A 19121-nucleotide genomic window follows, 5' to 3' on the forward strand; every position below is an offset into this window, starting at 1 on the left:
ATGCATCGCAGAGGGCACTACCCTCGCCACAGGGTCCACAGACCAAGGCTCAGCTTCCTGGACTTCTCTGAGTAGCAGTGCACACGGAGGCTCAGAGTCACTCGACATGTAGTCGTGGACATCTGCAGCCTCCTTCATGCCGAGCTGCTCCCGGCTGGCCCGAGCACCATCTTCTTACCTGTCGCTATCCAAGTCACCACTGCCCTCAACAACTTCTCCTCCGCATCCTTCCAGGGTGCCACCGGGGACATCGCTGACGTCTCTCAGTCGTCTGCACAAAAGAACCCTGCAAATACACCTACACCCACTCTGCAGTGACACAATGGGTGGCATCAGGTGTGGGTCTTCATTGTAATCCTCAGGATTGCACAAACCAGACAAGATTCGCAAAGACTTGGCAGTAGTGGTGCCAATATAATATGTGATGTGAGTTGATCAGAAATTAAATATAAGTAAAAACCATAACAAACCCTCAAACACCCTTGTGCATCCCCTTCATGCTCACGACACGTTTGCCTTATGCTTCCTACTGCACATATGTGATGCATGCCCTGTGGCTGCAGCACAGGTAGTGGCAGGTTGAGTGAGGCTGACTGTGAAAGAGATGCATGAGAGGGTGAGTATGAGATTGAGCCATGAGATTGTATGAGGATTGGGTTGAGTGGTAGTGGCGGGATGAGTACTGGCGAGGTGAGTAAGTGCAGGTAAGATGAGGATGAGGTTTGAGTGGGTGTGAGGGGTGATGTGACAGAGTAGTGTTGGCAGTGCAGAAGGAGATGTGGGGTGGGGGCGGTGATATGGCAGACGGAGTGTAGGGGAATGAGTAAGTGTACTCACTTTGGCAGACCTACTTAGGTCATTGCAACGCCTCCTGCACTGTATACAGGTGCACGATATGTTGGTGGTGCAGGTGACCTCCTCCGACACCTCGAGCCAGGCCTTCTTGGTGGCAAAGGCAGGCCGCTTCCTCCCGCCCGCCGGGGGGAAGATCACTGACCTCCCCCTCCTCCTCACCCCATCCAGTAAGAGCTGGAGTGAGGCATCATGAAACCTGGGAGCATCCTTCCCCCTGGGCTGCTCCATGCTGTAATTTTTCCTATTTCTTGCAGCATCAGTCAGTGGAGGACTGCCCATTTAAATAGAGCTCCTCCAGCTGACAGAGCTTACTGCGCAGTCCGCCCGACGCGCAGATCAGCAGTGGGGAACCCGGAACAAGAGGTAAGTGGATCCAATCAGCCTGCGATTGCGTTCAAGGCAGACTGATTTCACCGGGCGCGAATTGCCCCCCTCCGCCGCCCTGGTAATATCGTGCCCACTGTCTTCATTCGCTGCTGGTCCCCCAGGTACAACATGTGCCTTCACTCCCTAAATTCAGAGAGCTGCAGATTTGAGCACACGGTGCATGCCTGACCTCATCATCATCCACCAGATCTGGCTCAACCAAGCCAAGCATTACTGCACCTCCATCTCCATGGTACAAATCCTCCTACTACTCCAGGATCAAGGTTAAGGACAGTCCATGACTCATTTTTTCCACAATAAATCACCTCCACAAAAACCCTTTCCCTGCACTTTCTATCCTCACCTAAAACACCAAGTGCAAATAGCTCTTCATCTCCAAGACTGAGGCCATCCACCCAGCCATTTAGCCACTACCTTCTTCTCCCCCCCTTCATAACTCACCTCTCTATAGCCTCTCAACCACCCCAGCCTTGTCCACTCCTTCATTACTTCTTCAATCCCCCTCTCACCCTATTCCTGACCACTCAGTTCCCTTCTCACCTAACGCCTGACCCCTTACTTACTCTTCCTAGTTCCTATGCTTGCCAACATTTTTCCCTTTGCTCTGGCACTATCCCTTTATCTTTTAACAATTGCATCTATCGCACCCCTCCTCCCTCCATCATTGTACATCCTTTTCAATTGCTATCCCATCTCTAACTTGCCTTTCCTGTGCTTGTCATAGAAACATAGAAAACATAGAAAATAGGAGCAAGAGTAGACCATTCGGCCCTTCGGGCCTGCTCCGCCATTCAAAATGATCATGGCTGATCGTCTAACTCAGTGCCCTGTTCCCGCTTTTTCCCCATATCCCTTGATCCCTTTAGCATTAAGAAATATATCTATCTCCTTCTTGAATACATCTAATGACTTGGCCTCCACTGCCTTCTGTGGTAGAGAATCCTCTTGCAATGAAGACGAACATACCATTTGCCTTCCTAACTGCTTGCTGCACCTGAATGCTCGCTTTCAGCAACTGGTGTACAAGGACACCCAGGTCTTGTTGCACCTCCCTTTTTCCCAATCTATCACCATTCAGATAATAATCTGCCTTTCTGTTTTTACAACCAAAGTGGATAACCTCACATTTATCCACGTTATACTGCATCTGCCATGTTCTTGCCCACTCACCCAACTTGTCTAAATCACATTGGATCCTCTTTGCATCCTCCTCACAGCTCACATTCCACCCCAGCTTTGTGTCATCTGCAAACTTGGAAATGTTACATTTAGTTCCCTCATCCAAATCATTGATATACATTGTGACTAGCTGGGGCCCAAGCACTGATCCCTGCGGTGTCACTGCCTGCCACCCGGAAAAAGACTCGTTTATTCCTACTCTCTCTTTCCTGTCTGTCAACCAATTCTCAATCCATGCCAGTATATTCCCCCCAATCCCATGTGCTCTAATTTTGCACACTAACCTCTTGTGTGGGACCTTATCAAAAGCCTTCTGAAAATCCAAATACATCACATCCACTGGCTCTCCCCTATCTATTCTACTAGTTACATCCTCAAAAAACTCCAGTAGATTTGTTAAGCATGATTTCCCTTTCATAAACCCATGCTGACTTTGTCCAATCCCGTTAATGTCCTCCAAGTGTTCTGTTATCACATATTTTATAATAGACTCTAGCATTTTCCCCACTACTGATATTAGGCTAATGGGACTGTAATTCCCTGTTTTTTCTCCCTCCTTTCTTAAATAGTGGGGTTACATTTGCCACCTTCCAATCTGTAGGAACTGTTCCAGAGTCTATAGAATTTTGGAAGATGATCACCAATGCATCCACTATTTCCAGGGCCACTTCCTTTAGTACTCTGGGATGTAGATTATCAGGCCCTGGGAATTTGTCAGCCTTCAGTTCCATTAATTTCCCTCGCACTATTTTTTTTACTAATACTGGTTTCCTTCAGTTCCTCCCTCTCACTAGACCCTTGGTTCCCTCACATTTCTGGGAGGTTATTTTTGTCCTCCATTGTGAAGACAGAACCAAAGTATGTGTTTAATTGTTCTGCCACTTCTTTGTTCCCCAATATAATTTCCCCCATTTCTGACTGTAAGGGACCTACATTTGTCTTCACTAATCTTTTTCTCATAAATACCAAGCTCTATGCCCGTCACCCATCCAATTCTGTTTGAATTCCTCCAGTCCAATTTCCATTGCATGGGGATCGGCCTAGTCAAAGTCACTACTGACATCCTCTGTGACTGCCTTATTTTTCCTTGACTTCTTCGATATCAACTCATCCTCCTCCACTACCTCTCCTCTATTGGATTGCCCATAGAAGCATAGAATGGTTATAGCACAGAAGGAGGCCATTCAGCCCATCGAGCCCATGCCGGCTCTTTGTAAGAGCAATCCAGTTAGTCCCATTCTTTCCCCGTAACTCTGCAAATTTTTTCCCTTGAAATATTTATCCAATTGCTTTTTGAAAGCCACGATTGAATCTGCTTCCACCACCCTTTCAAGCAGCGCATTCCAGGTCATAACTACTTGCTGTGTAAAAAAGTTTTTCCTCATGTCATCTTTGGTTCTTTTGCCAATCACCTTAAATCCATGTCCTCTGGTTCTTGACCCTTCTGCCAATGGGAACAGTTTCTCTTTATTTACTTTATCGAAACCCTTCATGATTTTGAAAACTTCCATCAAATCTCCTCTTAACCTTCTCTGCTCTATGGAGAACAACCCCAGCTTCTCCAGTCTATCCACGTAACTGAAGTCCCTCATCCCTGGAACCATTCTAGCAAATATTTTCTGCACCCTCTCTAATGCCTTCACATCCTTCCTAAATTGCAGTGCCCAGAATTGGACGCAGTACTCCAGTACTGGCCGAACCAGTGTTTTATAAAGGTTCAACATAACTTCCTTGCTTTTGCACTCCATGCCTCTATTTATAAAGCTCAGGATCCCATCTGCTTTTTTAACTGCTTTCTCAACCTGTCGTGCCACCTTCAAAGATTTGTGCACATATACCCCCAGGTCACTCTGTTCCTGCACCCCCTTTGCAATTGTATCATTTAGTATATATTGCCTCTCTTCATTCTTCCTGCCAAAATGTATCACTTCGCACTTCTCTGTGTTAAATTTCATCTGCCATGTGTCCACCCATTCCATCAGCCTGTCTCTGTCCTCTTGAAGTCTATCACTATCCTCCTCCCTGTTTACTACACTTCCAAGTTTTGTGTCATCTGCAAATTTTGAAATTGTACAACCAAGTCCAAGTTATTAATATATATCAAAGATATGAGTGAGATTCTCACTCATTTTTCCCAATGCAGCTGACATATGTTCAGCAATGGCTTTTTCTCCCACCCCTACAAAATCACCTCCAGAGATCTAACCTCTTTTGCCTCCGTCCCTTCATCACCAACGTGCTGCTCCTCATTGACATCATCTGTGGGCATAGGGTCACCATATTAATGCTGGAAATACCTAGCTCAACCACTCTCACTACTTCCCTAGACCCCACAACAAACTCCGTGCTGTCAGACTACCTGTCTGACATTAAGTTGTGGATGAGCCAGAATTTTATCTAATTAAATAATGGAAAGGCTAAAGCCATTGTTTTTGGTCCATGCCCAAACCTCCATTGCCTTGCCACTGACTCCATCCTTCTCCTGGCTACCTGCTGAGGCTGTACACAGTCTTGTTGACCCAGTGCTGAGCTTCAGACCCCATACCTGTCCATCATCAAATCCACTAATTCCACTAGCTGCGCCTCTAGCCAAGCTGTTCCAGTACAGCTACAACACTGGCATCTACCCGACAATGTGGAAAATTGCCCAGGTATGTCCTGTCCACAAAAAGCAGGACAAATCCAATCCGGCCAATTACCGCCCCATCAGTCTACTCTCAATCATCAGCAAAGTGATGGAAGGTGTCGTCGATAGTGCTATCAAGCAGCACTTACTCACCAATAACCTGCTCACCGATGCTCAGTTTGGGTTCCGCCAGGACCACTTGGCTCCAGACCTCATTACAGCCTTGGTCCAAACATGGACAAAACAGCTGAATTCCAGAGGTGAAGTGAGAGTGACTGCCCTTGAAAACAAGGCAGCATTTGACTGAGTGTGGCACCAAGGAGCCCTAGTAAAATTGAAGTCAATGGAAATCAGGGGGAAAACTCTCCAGTGGCTGGAGTCATACCTAGCACAAAGGAAGATGGTAGTGGTTGTTGGAGGCTAATCATCTCAGCCCCAGGACATTGCTGCAGGAGTTCCTCAGGGCAATGTCCTAGGCCCAACCAACTTCAGCTGCTTCATCAATGACCTTCCCTCCATCGTAAGGTTAGAAATGGGGATGTTCGTTGATGATTGCACAGTGTTCAGTTCCATTCGCAACCCCTCAGATAATAAAGCAGTCCGTGCCTGCATGCAGCAATACCTGGACAACATCCAGGCTTGGGCTGATGAGTGGCAAGTAACATTCGCGCCAGGCAATGACCATCTCCAACAAGAGAGAGTCTAACCACCTCCCCTTGACATTCAACGGCATTACCATTGCCGAATCCCCCACCATCAACATCCTGGGGGTCACCATTGACCAGAAACTTAACTGGACCAGCCATATAAATACTCTGGCAACAAGAGCAGGTCAGAGGCTGGGTATTCTGCGACGAGTGACTCACCTCCTGACTCCCCAAAGCTTTTCCACCATCTACAAAGCACAAGTCAGGAGTGTGATGGAATACTCTCCACTTGCCTGAATGAGTGCAGCTCCAACAACACTCAAGAAGCTCGACACCATCCAGGACAAAGCAGCCTGCTGATTGGCACCCCATCCACCACCCTAAACATTCACTCCCTTCACCACCGGCGCACAGTATCTGCAGTGTGTACCATCCACAGGATGCACTGCAGCAACTCGCCAAGGCTTCTTCGACAGCACCTCCCAAACCCGCGACCTCTACCACCTACAAGGACAAGAGCAGCAGGCACATGGGAACAACACCACTTGCACATTCCCCTCGAAGTCACACACCATCCCGACTTGGAAATATATTGCCGTTCCTTCATCGTCGCTGGGTCAAAATCCTGGAACTCCCTTCCTAACAGCACTGTGGGAGAACCTTCACCACACGGACTGCAGCAGTTCAAGAAGGCGGCTCACCACCACCTTCTCAAGGGCAATTAGGGATGGGCAATAAATGCTGGCCTCGCCAGTGATGCCCACATCCCATGAACGAATAAAAAAAAACTTTTAAAGCCCATTTCTTCAAGCAATCCATTGTTCACCTCTAAACTCCCTCATGAAGGATCGGCATCTGCCCTTCTCCTACTCCGTGAAGCACCTTGGGAGATTTAACTATGTTAAAGATGTTAAATAAGGGCAAGTTATGGTCTTTTAAATATTTGTTAGTGGCAATAATGCTTTGCAGGGAGGTGTTCTGAAAATAAAATTGAGTGCCAATTGCATGGTACTAGAATTTGAATTCTGCATTTGCAGAATGAGCAGGACCTATTCATCTAACCTTTTTATTTACTGAGTTGTTCTCATTTTACAGATTGTGCGAGTGAAACTGATCCAGTTACTGTACTGTTGGCAGTGGTTGGTAGTATTTTAGCAGTTGGCATTGCCTTGCTTGCCATTTGGAAACTGATTGTCACTGTTCATGATCGGCGAGAATTTGCCAAATTTCAAAGTGAACGGTCCAGAGCCCGATTCGAGATGGTAAGATTTTTGTTAACCTTTGTTTTCTGTGAGATGGGTAATTGGTACTGAAATTATTGAGCCAATAATACAATGGCAGGCATTGAATACGCTTTCGAGCACAACGGCCTGAGCCCTACAATGCACCTGAGACACTTGTAAGCGATTGGCGCAAAGAGCGCTACGAGCCTGCAGACAAGTTTTGCACTAGGCTCATTGGGCTCCCAACCTCACAGAAAATGAGGCATGTACTGCATTATGGAGAGCTTCAGCAACAGTCCAGCTCCACGATGTTTGTTTAGAACAGGTACTGAAGGTCAGGCTACATTGTGCTTTTAATATATAATGCCAGCCACTGCTGCCTAGTGCTGCCCTTGACACCGCAGGTTTCATAGCACCAGTGCCTCCTTTGCCCAGTGCCCCCCTCCAACCCTTTTCCCTCTGCCCTGTGCCTGGTAGCCCTCCCCTTCACCAAGTATATGCGCGGCACACAATGGGCAGCCAGCACCTGACATTGTGGAACTGCTGCTCCTGGCACATCATGAGATGTGCCCAGAGGACCAGAAAATTAAGCAAATAGGCTGACTTTGCTTTACGTTCACCACTGGTGCTTTACCATTCACTCCCTTCACCACTGGCGCACAGTGGCTGCAGTGTGTACCATCCACAGGATGCACTGCAGCAACTCGCCAAGGCTTCTTCGACAGCACCTCCCAAATCTGCGACCTCTACCACCTAGAAGGACAAGAGCAGCAGGTACATGGGAACAACACCACCTGCACGTTCCCCTCCAAGTCACACACCATCCCGACTTGGAAATATATCGCCGTTTCTTCATCATCGCTGGCTGAAAATCCTGGAACTCCCTTCCTAACAGCACTGTGGGAGAACCGTCACCACACGGACTGCAGCGGTTCAAGAAGGCGGTTCACCACCACCTTCTCCAGGGCAATTAGGGATGGGCAATAAATGCCAGCCTCGCCAGCGACGCCCACATCCCATGAACGAATAAAAAAAAACCTGGTGAATTCAGCATATTTATGCATAGAGACATCGGTGTGGTGCAAGGGCCACAGTATCAGCCCCTTTATAGTCTCAATAATATTAAGAAATGTTGAATTATTCATGCCTGGAATTGTACAAATGTTCTCGGACTGTCTTTGAAGCCCTGATTTAAAGTTTGTGATAAACTTGAACTGGCCTCTAAAAGATATGTGAGAACACCCAAAGTGACTTGATCACAGAATTTTCCTTCTTGTGAAGAAACACCAAGCCACCACTTCTTGTTTCTGCCAGTGTTATGGTCAAAATTGGGAACCTGTTGCATCATGTCCCGTAATACACTGGCACATGGCTGCACCATATGTGTGAACCTTCAGACCCCAAGAAAACAGTTTCTGCCAGTCCCCTGCCATAACTCTGGGAGACCAGTGGAACCTACCAGAAATCAACAGGGCTCAAGTTGCGCCAGGTCTCCACTGTCTGAGATTTTTCAGGCATGCTTGGTAAGGAGTGGTACTTCCGACTACCCCTTACACGGCAATTGGTGTCTGGGGCCGGAACCAGGGAAAGGGACTCCCTGAAACAGAGGTTTCCACTTGCCTAACTCAGTTGTGACCCAGTGTAATACTGGAGGCTGGTATGCTAAGCAAAGATGAAGCGTACCAGCCTCAAATGGATGAAAGTGGTGTCCAGGCCAGGGAAGCAGAACTCCAAAAAGTGGAAATACCTTTAGGTTTAAATTTTCTGGATTGGCCCGTTTCCGCAGGGGCTGAAGAGGACAAGGCTGGGATCTTAGGGAGGGCTTGGACCAATCCGCACCCATCAATGGCAGGCAGACGGCAGATTTTTCAATTGAATGGGACGTGCAGGCACCATAAATGTGCCCATAGTGCGAGTGTGAGTGCTCCTGCCTGTTCCATGTGATTTAGATGCCCTCCTAGTGACCACGCAAATTCCAGTGGGGTCAACGCTTGAGGGCACTGGTGGGAGCGATCCTACATAACTGCCAGGATCGTGTCCTGAGTATTTTTGGGACCTTAATGTATAGTTAATACGTTAATTCTTCTAAATACAGTAAGGTTTATGGTAAAGGTGGCATTCTAAGACTGAACCCAGAGTTTAAAAATCAATTGTGATTGAATCCCATGGTGATGACATTGTAAGAAATTCTGGTAGAACTAGAAAGCCAATATTGAATAGGTTTTGTGCAGAATAATGCACAGCTGTCTGATATTCTGCTGCAATTAGTGTTACAAGTCAGAAGCTGGACTTCTTTGTTTAGAACTGTGAACAGCAAAAGGCCTTTAGGGCAAAATGCTGAATATTGTTTTCTAATTTTAGACATTCTAGACTGTGACATAGCCGTATCTGTCTAATAATTTGTTGGAACAAATATTCCCAAACAATGGGCACCCTATTAACTGACATGCAGGGTGGAGTTTTCCCCAGGCAGGTGGTTATGATACGTTGTGTGTATCTGGACATTGTTTCCATGATTAGTTATTAGCTAAAGTTAAGGTATAAAATTCCTCTGTTGTGAGTACCAGTCAGCTTATTATATAATTCTGTGATCATGGCCCCATTCATGCATCACACGAAAGTGCAAAATAATGGATCAATGATCCCTCACCTTAGAATTCAATGTCATCATGTTCTTGTTCCATCTCCCCAGGTTCTTTCTCAGGTACCTCAGCTGAGAAAGTAGATAAATGGACATTTTCCCCAAATTTATAAAGTCACATTAAAATATAAGATACTTGCAGATTTAGACAGGTGCTAGTAAGGTGGTGGTGACAAGATAGATACTGATGAAGAAGACCACTTGCCTCATCTTAACTCATATATCCAGACGAAGCACTTACATTCCACTCAACATCTAACTGACTCCTAAGTGAGTCTAAAATTTTAATCTCCAATACTCTATCCAGAAGACTATTTCAAGTGTTAATCACTCTTTGCATGAAAAGGTTCTACTTGGCATTTGTCCTTTAATCATACTTATTTGTTCTAGTATCCTGGTGTACTTGGAAATTGTGCTCTGGATTAACTTTATGACATTTAATAACTTGTGTGCTTCTATAACGTCCCCTCTCGGCTGCCTCCATTCATTGCTGGATAGTTTCTCTGCTCTTTTCTCAAATTTCAATATTTTGATGCTGCAACTAGCCTTGTAGTTCTTCTCTGTAGCACCTCCATGGCTTTAATGTTTCTTTTATTACTTTGGTGACTAAAACTGAACACAATGCCCAATGTGCAGTCTAACCAAGGTATTGTAGAGTTTTGGCATGACATCTGATTTTTACTCAATTGACTTCGCAATATAATTAAGCGTTCTATTCACTTTGTTTATTGCTGTTCTAGTGATTTGATAAGTTAAATGCCAAATCTAATATTGCCCAGATTATTTTCTGTATCACCTTTAGTTATTTCTACCTTGTACGTAGTGTACTTGTGACATACGATCTGCATTGCATTTCATCTGGCACTGATTTGTGCAATTGCCGATTTTATGAGAGACCGTGGGGCCGATTGTCGACTTCCGCCCAAAACAGGCACGAAGTCAGCAGAGCGGTCGTGCCATCCGCCCAAAGCTGGCATTGGGATGCCCTGCCATTTTCAGTTCAGACTTCATTTAAATGCCACCAGCGAGCTGGAGGCGCCAAATTGGGTTGGGGGGGGGGGGTGGGGGATGGTGCTCAAATGGGCCAGCAACAGACCGGAGTGTTTTTGTGAACCTAGGAGGATCGGGAGCATTCCTCCTGGGCCCATAAAATTAAAAATTTCCCTTGGGATGACCGCTCGGGTGATAATCGGACGGCCGGCAGTTGAAAGTCACCTACAGTCAGTGTAATCATACTCCAGGGAGTGCTGTCTTATTTAGTTGTGCGTTGGTTTTGGTGAGAAACTGTACAGAATTCAACCTTACTAAGCTCTCAGTGCTAAACCTCACTTTGCTTTTCCTTTCAGGCAACCAACCCACTGTACAGACAACCCATAACCACTCATACTGTGGAAATTCTTTCAACAATGCATAACAAATCTTACAATGGTATAGTTGACTGAAATGGGAGCAGAACTGCAATGGTAACTGTGCCATCGACCAGGACCTGACTGGGATTGCATTACTGAATCTAGTAACTGGAAACTCTGCCTCTTTTCCTCAGGCAGACTAAAATCTGGTAGCAAGACTGAAATTATTGCATTCTGCACAGATGCAAGACTTGGTAGTACGCATCTGCCTGATTTAGAGAAAACATCTTAGAAGTGTGTGCTTTGGACTATTGACTATTGTTCTTGGAGAAGAAACCATTTCATTCGGTTTATTGCTTAGTTATGGGATGATGGAGATTCAAATTGCAACCTTTTTCAGGGCAGATAACTTTTACAAAAAACACGCGTTTTGGCATGATATGAAAAATTATAAAGTTTGGGATTATTACAGCCATTTTTTATGACAAAGTTGGTTACGTTAATCCCATGATAAATGTTTTTTAGCGTAACAAAACTATCAAGTAATTAATGGTATGATACCCCAGAATTGGCCAGAAATAGGCATTTTTAGTATACCTATACCTACTTCAACAGAAATATAATCCAAAATGTTGCTTGAACCATATAGGTAGCATAAATTTGATTGTAGACATACTGGGGTAGATTTTCACTGGCGCCACTGGCAGGAAACAGGACAGTAGCACCGTTAAAATAGTGGGGGAAAGTTTACCGCCTCGTTACCACTTCCAATCCGGCTGATGACTAATTCGGATAGACGGACCACCTGCCTGGGTCAGGTGGGGAGACCCTTTTGTTATGCAAATTGGGGTCCTATGCTGTATCCTATTTGCCATTTTACGACAGTACTGGGTGGAGTGTACGCCATGTATACTCCACCCAGTATCAGCTCCTCCATGCTCTGCAAAAACGACCTAGGTCGCTGCCGCACCGGATTCTCACTTCTGCTCCCCCCCCCCCACTCCTACTTCCGGGTCCTACTTACCTTCTGGGTTGGAGGCCAGCTGGGCTGCCCAGTATTGCTCGGAACTAGTGGACTGCCCAGTGGCGTTTGCCCTCAAAATGGACCAGGCATCCCCTTAGGACTACCGGGCACCCAACAGCTCTAAACCCACCCACAGTCAAAATCTATCCCACTGTGCCATGGCTGTTTTACCCTAATTGGCTATACTAGGCTGTTGATGCAAAATACCAATACTATGTAATTTTATACTAGCTAAAAAGTTTGTAGATTTTATTCATTGCAGCCCTAATTATAACATTTTCTGTGAGTTTTGTGAAAGGTTGCTGATTGTGTCAGCATTCTAGTATTAATGTCAGCGTTACGTTGTTTGGTTCTTTTACACATGAGGAACAGCATGGGTAGCACTGTGCTATTAAACTGCCCTGGAAGAGGTTACATAATGGTGACGTGAACTACCTTGGACTTTTTGAACCATTTTTATAATCCAGTTATGGAGCATTTTGTATTTGTAAAGTGATTTTAGCACAGAGAATTGCACTTTCAAAAAATATTGCAGTTAATCATCTAGGTACTGGACGTAGCTAATACAATGTGGAGGTCCAAATCTCTTTATGATACTACAATTCTACAATCACTCCTTATAGAAATGTAGCTTCTATAACCTGATGCTATTTATTGGTTGGAACAACTCATGTTGTTGCGATACAGGTAATACAGTAGCTTGACCGCTGACATGGCGTGAATCAATAGGTTTATTTTTAAGGTATGTTAAAGTTGGAAAAGAGAAGCACCAATTCTCTTTTGCCAGGCCTAACAAAAGATGCCTGAAAAAGGAATTGATGCCTGAAGCTAACCTTTATCCCGTGAGAACATGTGGTCATTGTTAAATATCGTCAGTTTTCAATGTTATTTGGCAGGATATTTGGTTCCCGTTGATTCTGAAGTACCACATCCTCTCTGACTGCCAGTGATTTACTACGCAACTGCTGGGAATTAATGGCACACAACCTGAAAATAAGCCATTTCAATTTAAAACATGAAGTCAAATTTAAAGCTCCTTCCCCCTGAGGGTCAGTAACCTAAATAAATGTATAATCTATTTGGAAGCCTACAGTTAGCACTTTGTAAGCAAGAAAAAGTTGGAGGGCAAGTTGGTAAACCTGTTTAAAAAAAAATCATATGGATCCTAGCTTTTATAAATAGGGGCATGAGGCTAATTTTTCTGGGGCATGAGGGTAATTTTTCTGTCATTGCCCATGGTGAGGTACCTCACTCTCCACCAGCACATACTGCCTGATATATATTATCTGAAATGTTTAGGCAGTGGCAAAGACTTGTAAAATCTACTTTATAGAATACAAAAGCGAAGAGGTAATGCTAAACCTACACAAATCATTGGTTAAGTTCCATTTAGAATATTGTGTCAACTTTTGGGGACTGTACTTTATGTCAACTCCATCAAGAGAGTATAAAAGAGATATGCTGAGACAATACCAGGGATAAGATGTTACTCAAGTTGTTTGCATTAGAACAGAAAAGGTTAAGAAATGTGATAGTGTTCAAAATTATGAAAGCTTTGATAAGATAATTAGGGAAAAATTATTTTCAGTGGAAGTTCTCAATTTAGAATCGGCACCAAAAGAACGAAGGGAGAGGTTGAGAATTTTTTTTATACACAGAGGGTTGTTAGGGCGTGGAATACTCTTATTAGAAATAGTGGTGGAAGAAGAATCCATAACCACTTTTAGAAGGGAAGTGGATAAATATTTTTAAAATTTAAAAGGGTATGGAGAAACAGTAAGGGGCATACAACTAAGTGGATAGCTCTTTCAGAGACCAGCCACAAGTATGATGGACCAAATAGCCTCTTCCTGTGCTGCAAAATTATGATTCTAAATCCTTCTCCATCTTTTTCCTTCTGTCAAATTGTGCCTTTCATTACCACAGTTGCTTCACTGTAAAATTCTAGTAACACTTAACACAGACATATCATTTAATACATTTTTTCCAATTATCCTTTTTTGCCTTGGCATATATTAAAACTCCTGTGTCTGAAATCTTTTTAAAGACTATAGAATCATACAGCACAGAGGGAGATCATTTGGCCCATCATACCTGTGCCGGCTCCGAAAGAGCTATCTGATTAACCCCATTCCCCTGCTTTCCCCATAGCCCTGCAATTTTTTTTCCCTTCAAGTATTTATCCAATTCCTTTTTGAAAGTTACTATTGAATCTGCTTCCATTACCCTTTCAGGCAGTGCAAATCAAGCCTGAGACAAAATCTCCTCTCTTTACTGCCTGTAAGAAACACATATGAAATGAGTTTAAGTGTGAGAAGATTTTCTAGTGTGTGTTCATAGTATGAAAGTATCTAGAAATTAGCACTAAATTGGCAACCTGTATCAAAGAGGCCACAGTTGGCTGATGTGAAATGCAGAATCATTTGCACTTGTGCAATAAAAGTTGATCTACTGATTTTGGACTTAACCTACAGGTTGCAGCATAATAGGAGGAGCTTCACCCCCTGCAACAGACCCGGGAATATTTGATCCCCATATTGGGCAGCCAAATGTGGAAAGGTTCCACAGCACAAAAACTCACCAAAAATATAAATTTAGAAGAAGAAAGCCAAAGGAAGTGACATTAACAGAGATATCAACAAGTGGACTGTATAATCTCTACACAAATTTGTAATGTATTACAAATTCCTCCTTATGAAATTCATAAAAACACGGCCAATTTCACATCTAATTGATAGGGGTATGATTTAAAAGGATTTACTTTCAGAACATCCCAGATTACTTCTTCACCAGCTCTGAGTATGCCCTCTCCCACTGGAACAATAGACCCATCAGAAGTAGTGGCACAGTGATACACAGTCAGGTGGACTTGGCCCTGGGAGTCCTCAGCATTGACTGCGGACCCCATGATATCTCATGGCTTCAGGTCAAACAAGACCAAAGAAACCTGATTACTACCTCCCCCTGAACTGACAAATCAGTACTCAACAAGCTACATGTTGTAGTGATGTCTCCCATGATAGTATTGACAAGAGTGACCACCACAGTCAAAGTCTTGTCTTCAACGTGAGGATACCCTCCATCGTGTAGTGTGGCATGACAGCTGTGCTAAATGGGACAAACTAAGGATAAATTCAGCAGCCCAAAACTGGGCATCTATGAGCTATTAGGTCATCAAAATTGTATACCACCACAATCTATAACTTCATGGCACTACACATCCCTCATTCCTCCATTACCATCAAGCTGGGAGACCAACCCAGGATCAACGGGGGATGTAAAAGAGTATGCCAGGAGCATCACCAGGCATATCTTAGAATGAAGTACAAACCTAGCGAAGCTACACCACAGGGTTATCTGTGTACTAAATGCCAAAAGCAGCAGGTGTAGATAGAGCTAAACAGTGCCACAAACAACAGATGAGAGCAAAGCTCTGTAGCGCTACCATGTCCAGTCAAGAATGGTGATGGACGATCAGGCAACTAACGGAAGGAGAATGAGGCTTCATGACCATCCCCATCCTCAGCTATAGCGAAATCCAGCATGTGAATGCAAGAGACAAGGCTGAAGTATTTACAACATCTTCAGTCAAAAGTGTCAAGTGGATACTTCTGTTTCGTCCCCTCCTGGGTACCCACCATTATAGATGCCAGTGTCCAGCCAATTTAGTTCACTCCACATGACACTGAGAAGCGACTAAGTGCACTGGACACTGAAGACGATCAGCCCCAATAACATCCTTGTTGTGGTGCTGAAGACCTCCACACCTGAACTAGCCATCCCCTAGCCATGCTATTCCAGTGCAGCTATGACACGTATCTAATAATGTAGGAAATTGCACAGGTTTGCAAGCAGTTATGCTTAGACAGCAAAGGTTGGTAGCATCGATCATCCATGTATGATTTCATTCCAGGCGTCAAGAGTTCCATTGGACGGTTACTGATATGATATAGCTAGGTTAACCGAGGATGACCCCATAGCCGTCTCCAATCCAGAACAGGTCGCTGACCTTTCCTGACCTCGATTCCGAACTTCAGTGCCCAGTTTACGGGAACTTTATCTCTGCAATAGGCGACGTGACCAAAGTGTGCCCGATGGTGATGATTAATGATGATTTCAATCCATCCGAAAGGTAGCACCTCCAACAGTGTAGTACTTCCTCAGTGCTACACTGAAGTGCTAGCCTACTTTCTGGAGTAGGGCTTGAACTCTCAATCTTCTGACTAAAAATTGAGAGTGTTATCATTGAGACAAGGCTGACACCTATCAATATCCTGTGGGTCACCATTGACCAGAAGCTTAACTGGATCCGCCATATCAACACTGTGGCTACAAGGGCAGGGTAGAAGCTGGGTACTCCGTGATGAGCAGCTCACTTTCTAACCCTTCAATGTCATATACTTTAAAGGAAATGGTAAGGACTGAACATATAGAAACAGTTAAATGGTTAACAAAGGTCCCAACATTCTTGTGTGCCAACATACTATTTTCACCACATTACTGAACACTCTTTGGCCATTCTGATAATCATTTTGAGGAAGAAAAATGTATTGGTTGCTGCTTTTCAGGAATTGAGTTGTATTTTGATTACCACACTATTAGCAACCTCATCAGCACTCAGAGGGTTTACCTTTGAATTGATGTCTCAAACCTGAAACATTGAAAGTGGAAGTGAAAAGCTGGGAGTTTCTCACTGGAATGATACAATAGACAGGAGCATTGATAACTTGCCTAGCAGTCGCAGTAGCAGTAATACACTGTTTGATTGATGAGTCCCAGCAGTAGGCTGTTGTTAATACTGACATGCTGCTTGATTTTTTATACTTTATTGGTAGAGACAAGGACAGTGAAACCATCGTTACCACAACAGATAGATAGCAGTAGCAGTGCCTGTGCTACCTTGCCTTGGAATCTTGACATTATGCAAGGCATCATAATTCAGAAAAAAAACACATGCTGACCACAACTTGAAGACCAAAGAAAGATACGTATCTTAGGCAGCCACTCACATTAATAGTGAACAAGAAAAATAGTCACTGCAGTACATAAAATGTGCTTCTTGGCCATTTCAATATTCTCATTTAACTTTCTTGAACAAAAAGGTTTTGGGAAATAATAAACTTTCCTTCTGTACCGCCAGTGACAAATGGGCTTCCACAAATGGCCTTGTGATAATCCCACTACAGTGTGGCACAGGGTTATTTCACCTTTCTACTGTGCTTTTAGAAAAGGGAACCTTTAAGAATAAAACCTGTGGCCTCTGGGAAGAATAGTTCTTGATGGTGAATGAGAAACAGGACAGACTGTTGTAAACCGGAGCCATGGTTTTTAGAGTCTCTGTCAGAGCACTGGTTTTGGAAACTGTGCCTCAGCTCAGGACTTTGGCCAAGGAGGACTATGGTGGAGTGGGTCCTAGAGTGACCACATCCTCCTCAGTGGTCTGCAGCACAGTCCGATAGTCATGCAACACTGTACAGATGCCACTTATGGATTCCTCCATAGACACCCTCACATTTGAAAGGCTATTGCTACATTCTGAAATGACTCTGAAATGCTGATGCTGAGCTATCAAGCTGCATTTTGCTGGCAGGCCATATGAGGTCTGAACATAAAAGAAATAGGAGCAGGATTAGGCCATACGGCCCCTCGAGCCTGCTTCGCCATTCAATCAGATCATGGCTGATCTTCAACCTCAACTCCACTTTCCTGCCGGATCCCCATATCCCTTGATTCCCCTAGAGTCCAAAAATTTATCTCAGCCTTGAATATACTCAGTGACTCAGTATCCACAGCCCTCTGGGGTGGGGAATTCCAAAGATTCACAACCCTCTGAGTGAAGAAATGCCTCCTCATCTCAGTCTTAAATGGCCGACCCCTTATCCTGCAACTATGCCCTCTAGTTCTAGACTCTCCAGCCAGGGGAAACAACCTCTCAGCCTCTACCCTGTCAAGCCCCCTCAGAATCTTATATGTTTCAATGAGATCTCCTCTCATTCTTCTAAACTCCAGAGAGTATAGGCCCATTCTACTCAACCTCTCCTCATAGGACAACCCTCTGATCCCAGGAATTAATCTAGTGAACCTTCGTTGCACTGCCTCTAAGGTAAGTATATCCTTCCTTAGACAAGGAGACCAAAACTGTATGCAGTACTCCAGGTGAGCTCTCACCAAAGCCCTGTATAATTGTAGTAAGACTTCCTTACTCTTATGCTCCAACCTCCTTGCAATAAAGGCCAACATGCCATTTGCCTTCCTAATTGCTTGCTGTATCTGCATGCTAACTTTTTGTGTTTACATAAGAACATAAGAACATAAGAAATTGGAGCAGGAGTAGGCCAATCGGCCCCTCGAGCCTGCTCCGCCATTCAATAAGGTCATGGCTGATCTGATCCCAACCACAAATCTAAAGAACACAAGAAGTCGGAGCAGGACCCGGCCTCATAGCCCCTGGGCCCTCTCCGCCACCCACAGGGCATTGACCGATCCGAACTCAGCTTCATGTCCAATTTCCTGCCTGCTCCCCATAACCCCTAATTCCCTTTACTTCTAGGAAACTGTCTATTTCTGTTTTAAATTTATCTAATGATGTAGCTTCCACAGCTTCCTGGGGCAGCAAATTCCACAGTCCTACCACCCTCTGAGTGAAGAAGTTTCTCCTCATCTCAGTTTTGAAAGAGCAGCCCCTTATTCTAAGATTATGCCCCCTAGTTCTAGTTTCACCCATCTTTGGGAACATCCTTACTGCATCCACCCGATCAAGACCCTTCACAATCTTATATGTTTCAATAAGATCGCCTCTCATTCTTCTGAACTCCAATGAGTAGAGTCCCAATCTACTCAACCTCTCCTCATATGTCCGCCCCCTCATCCCCGGGATTAACCGAGTGAACCTTCTTTGTACTGCCTCGAGAGCAAGTATGTCTTTTCTTAAGTATGGAGACCAAAACTGTATGCAGTATTCCAGGTGCGGTCTCACCAATACCTTATATAACTGCAGCAATACCTCCTTGTTTTTATATTCTATCCCCCTAGCAATAAAAGCCAACATTCCGTTGGCTTTCTTGATCACCTGCTGCACCTGCATACCAACTTTTTGATTTTCTTGCACTAGGACCCCCAGATCCCTTTGTACTGCAGTACTTTCCAGTCTCTCGCCATTAAGAAAATAACTTGCTCTCTGATTTTTCCTG

At 44.5% G+C, this 19121-nt stretch overlaps 1 protein-coding gene across 1 annotated transcript in view; it reads left to right on the top strand.

The window, feature by feature from the left end:
* itgb5 (integrin, beta 5) overlaps window positions 1–14655 on the top strand; it is a 129675-nt gene extending 115020 nt beyond the window's left edge. The window contains exons 14-15 of the mRNA XM_067987321.1: window positions 6790–6956; window positions 10905–14655. Of these exons, the coding sequence (XP_067843422.1) occupies window positions 6790–6956; window positions 10905–11000 (263 nt within the window). The 3' untranslated portion in view covers window positions 11001–14655. The remainder of the gene's footprint in view (window positions 1–6789; window positions 6957–10904) is intronic.
* Window positions 14656–19121: the final 4466 nt, after the last annotated feature.

Source organism: Heptranchias perlo, chromosome 7 (genome assembly GCF_035084215.1).
Source record: "Heptranchias perlo isolate sHepPer1 chromosome 7, sHepPer1.hap1, whole genome shotgun sequence".
NCBI lineage: Eukaryota > Metazoa > Chordata > Chondrichthyes > Hexanchiformes > Hexanchidae > Heptranchias > Heptranchias perlo.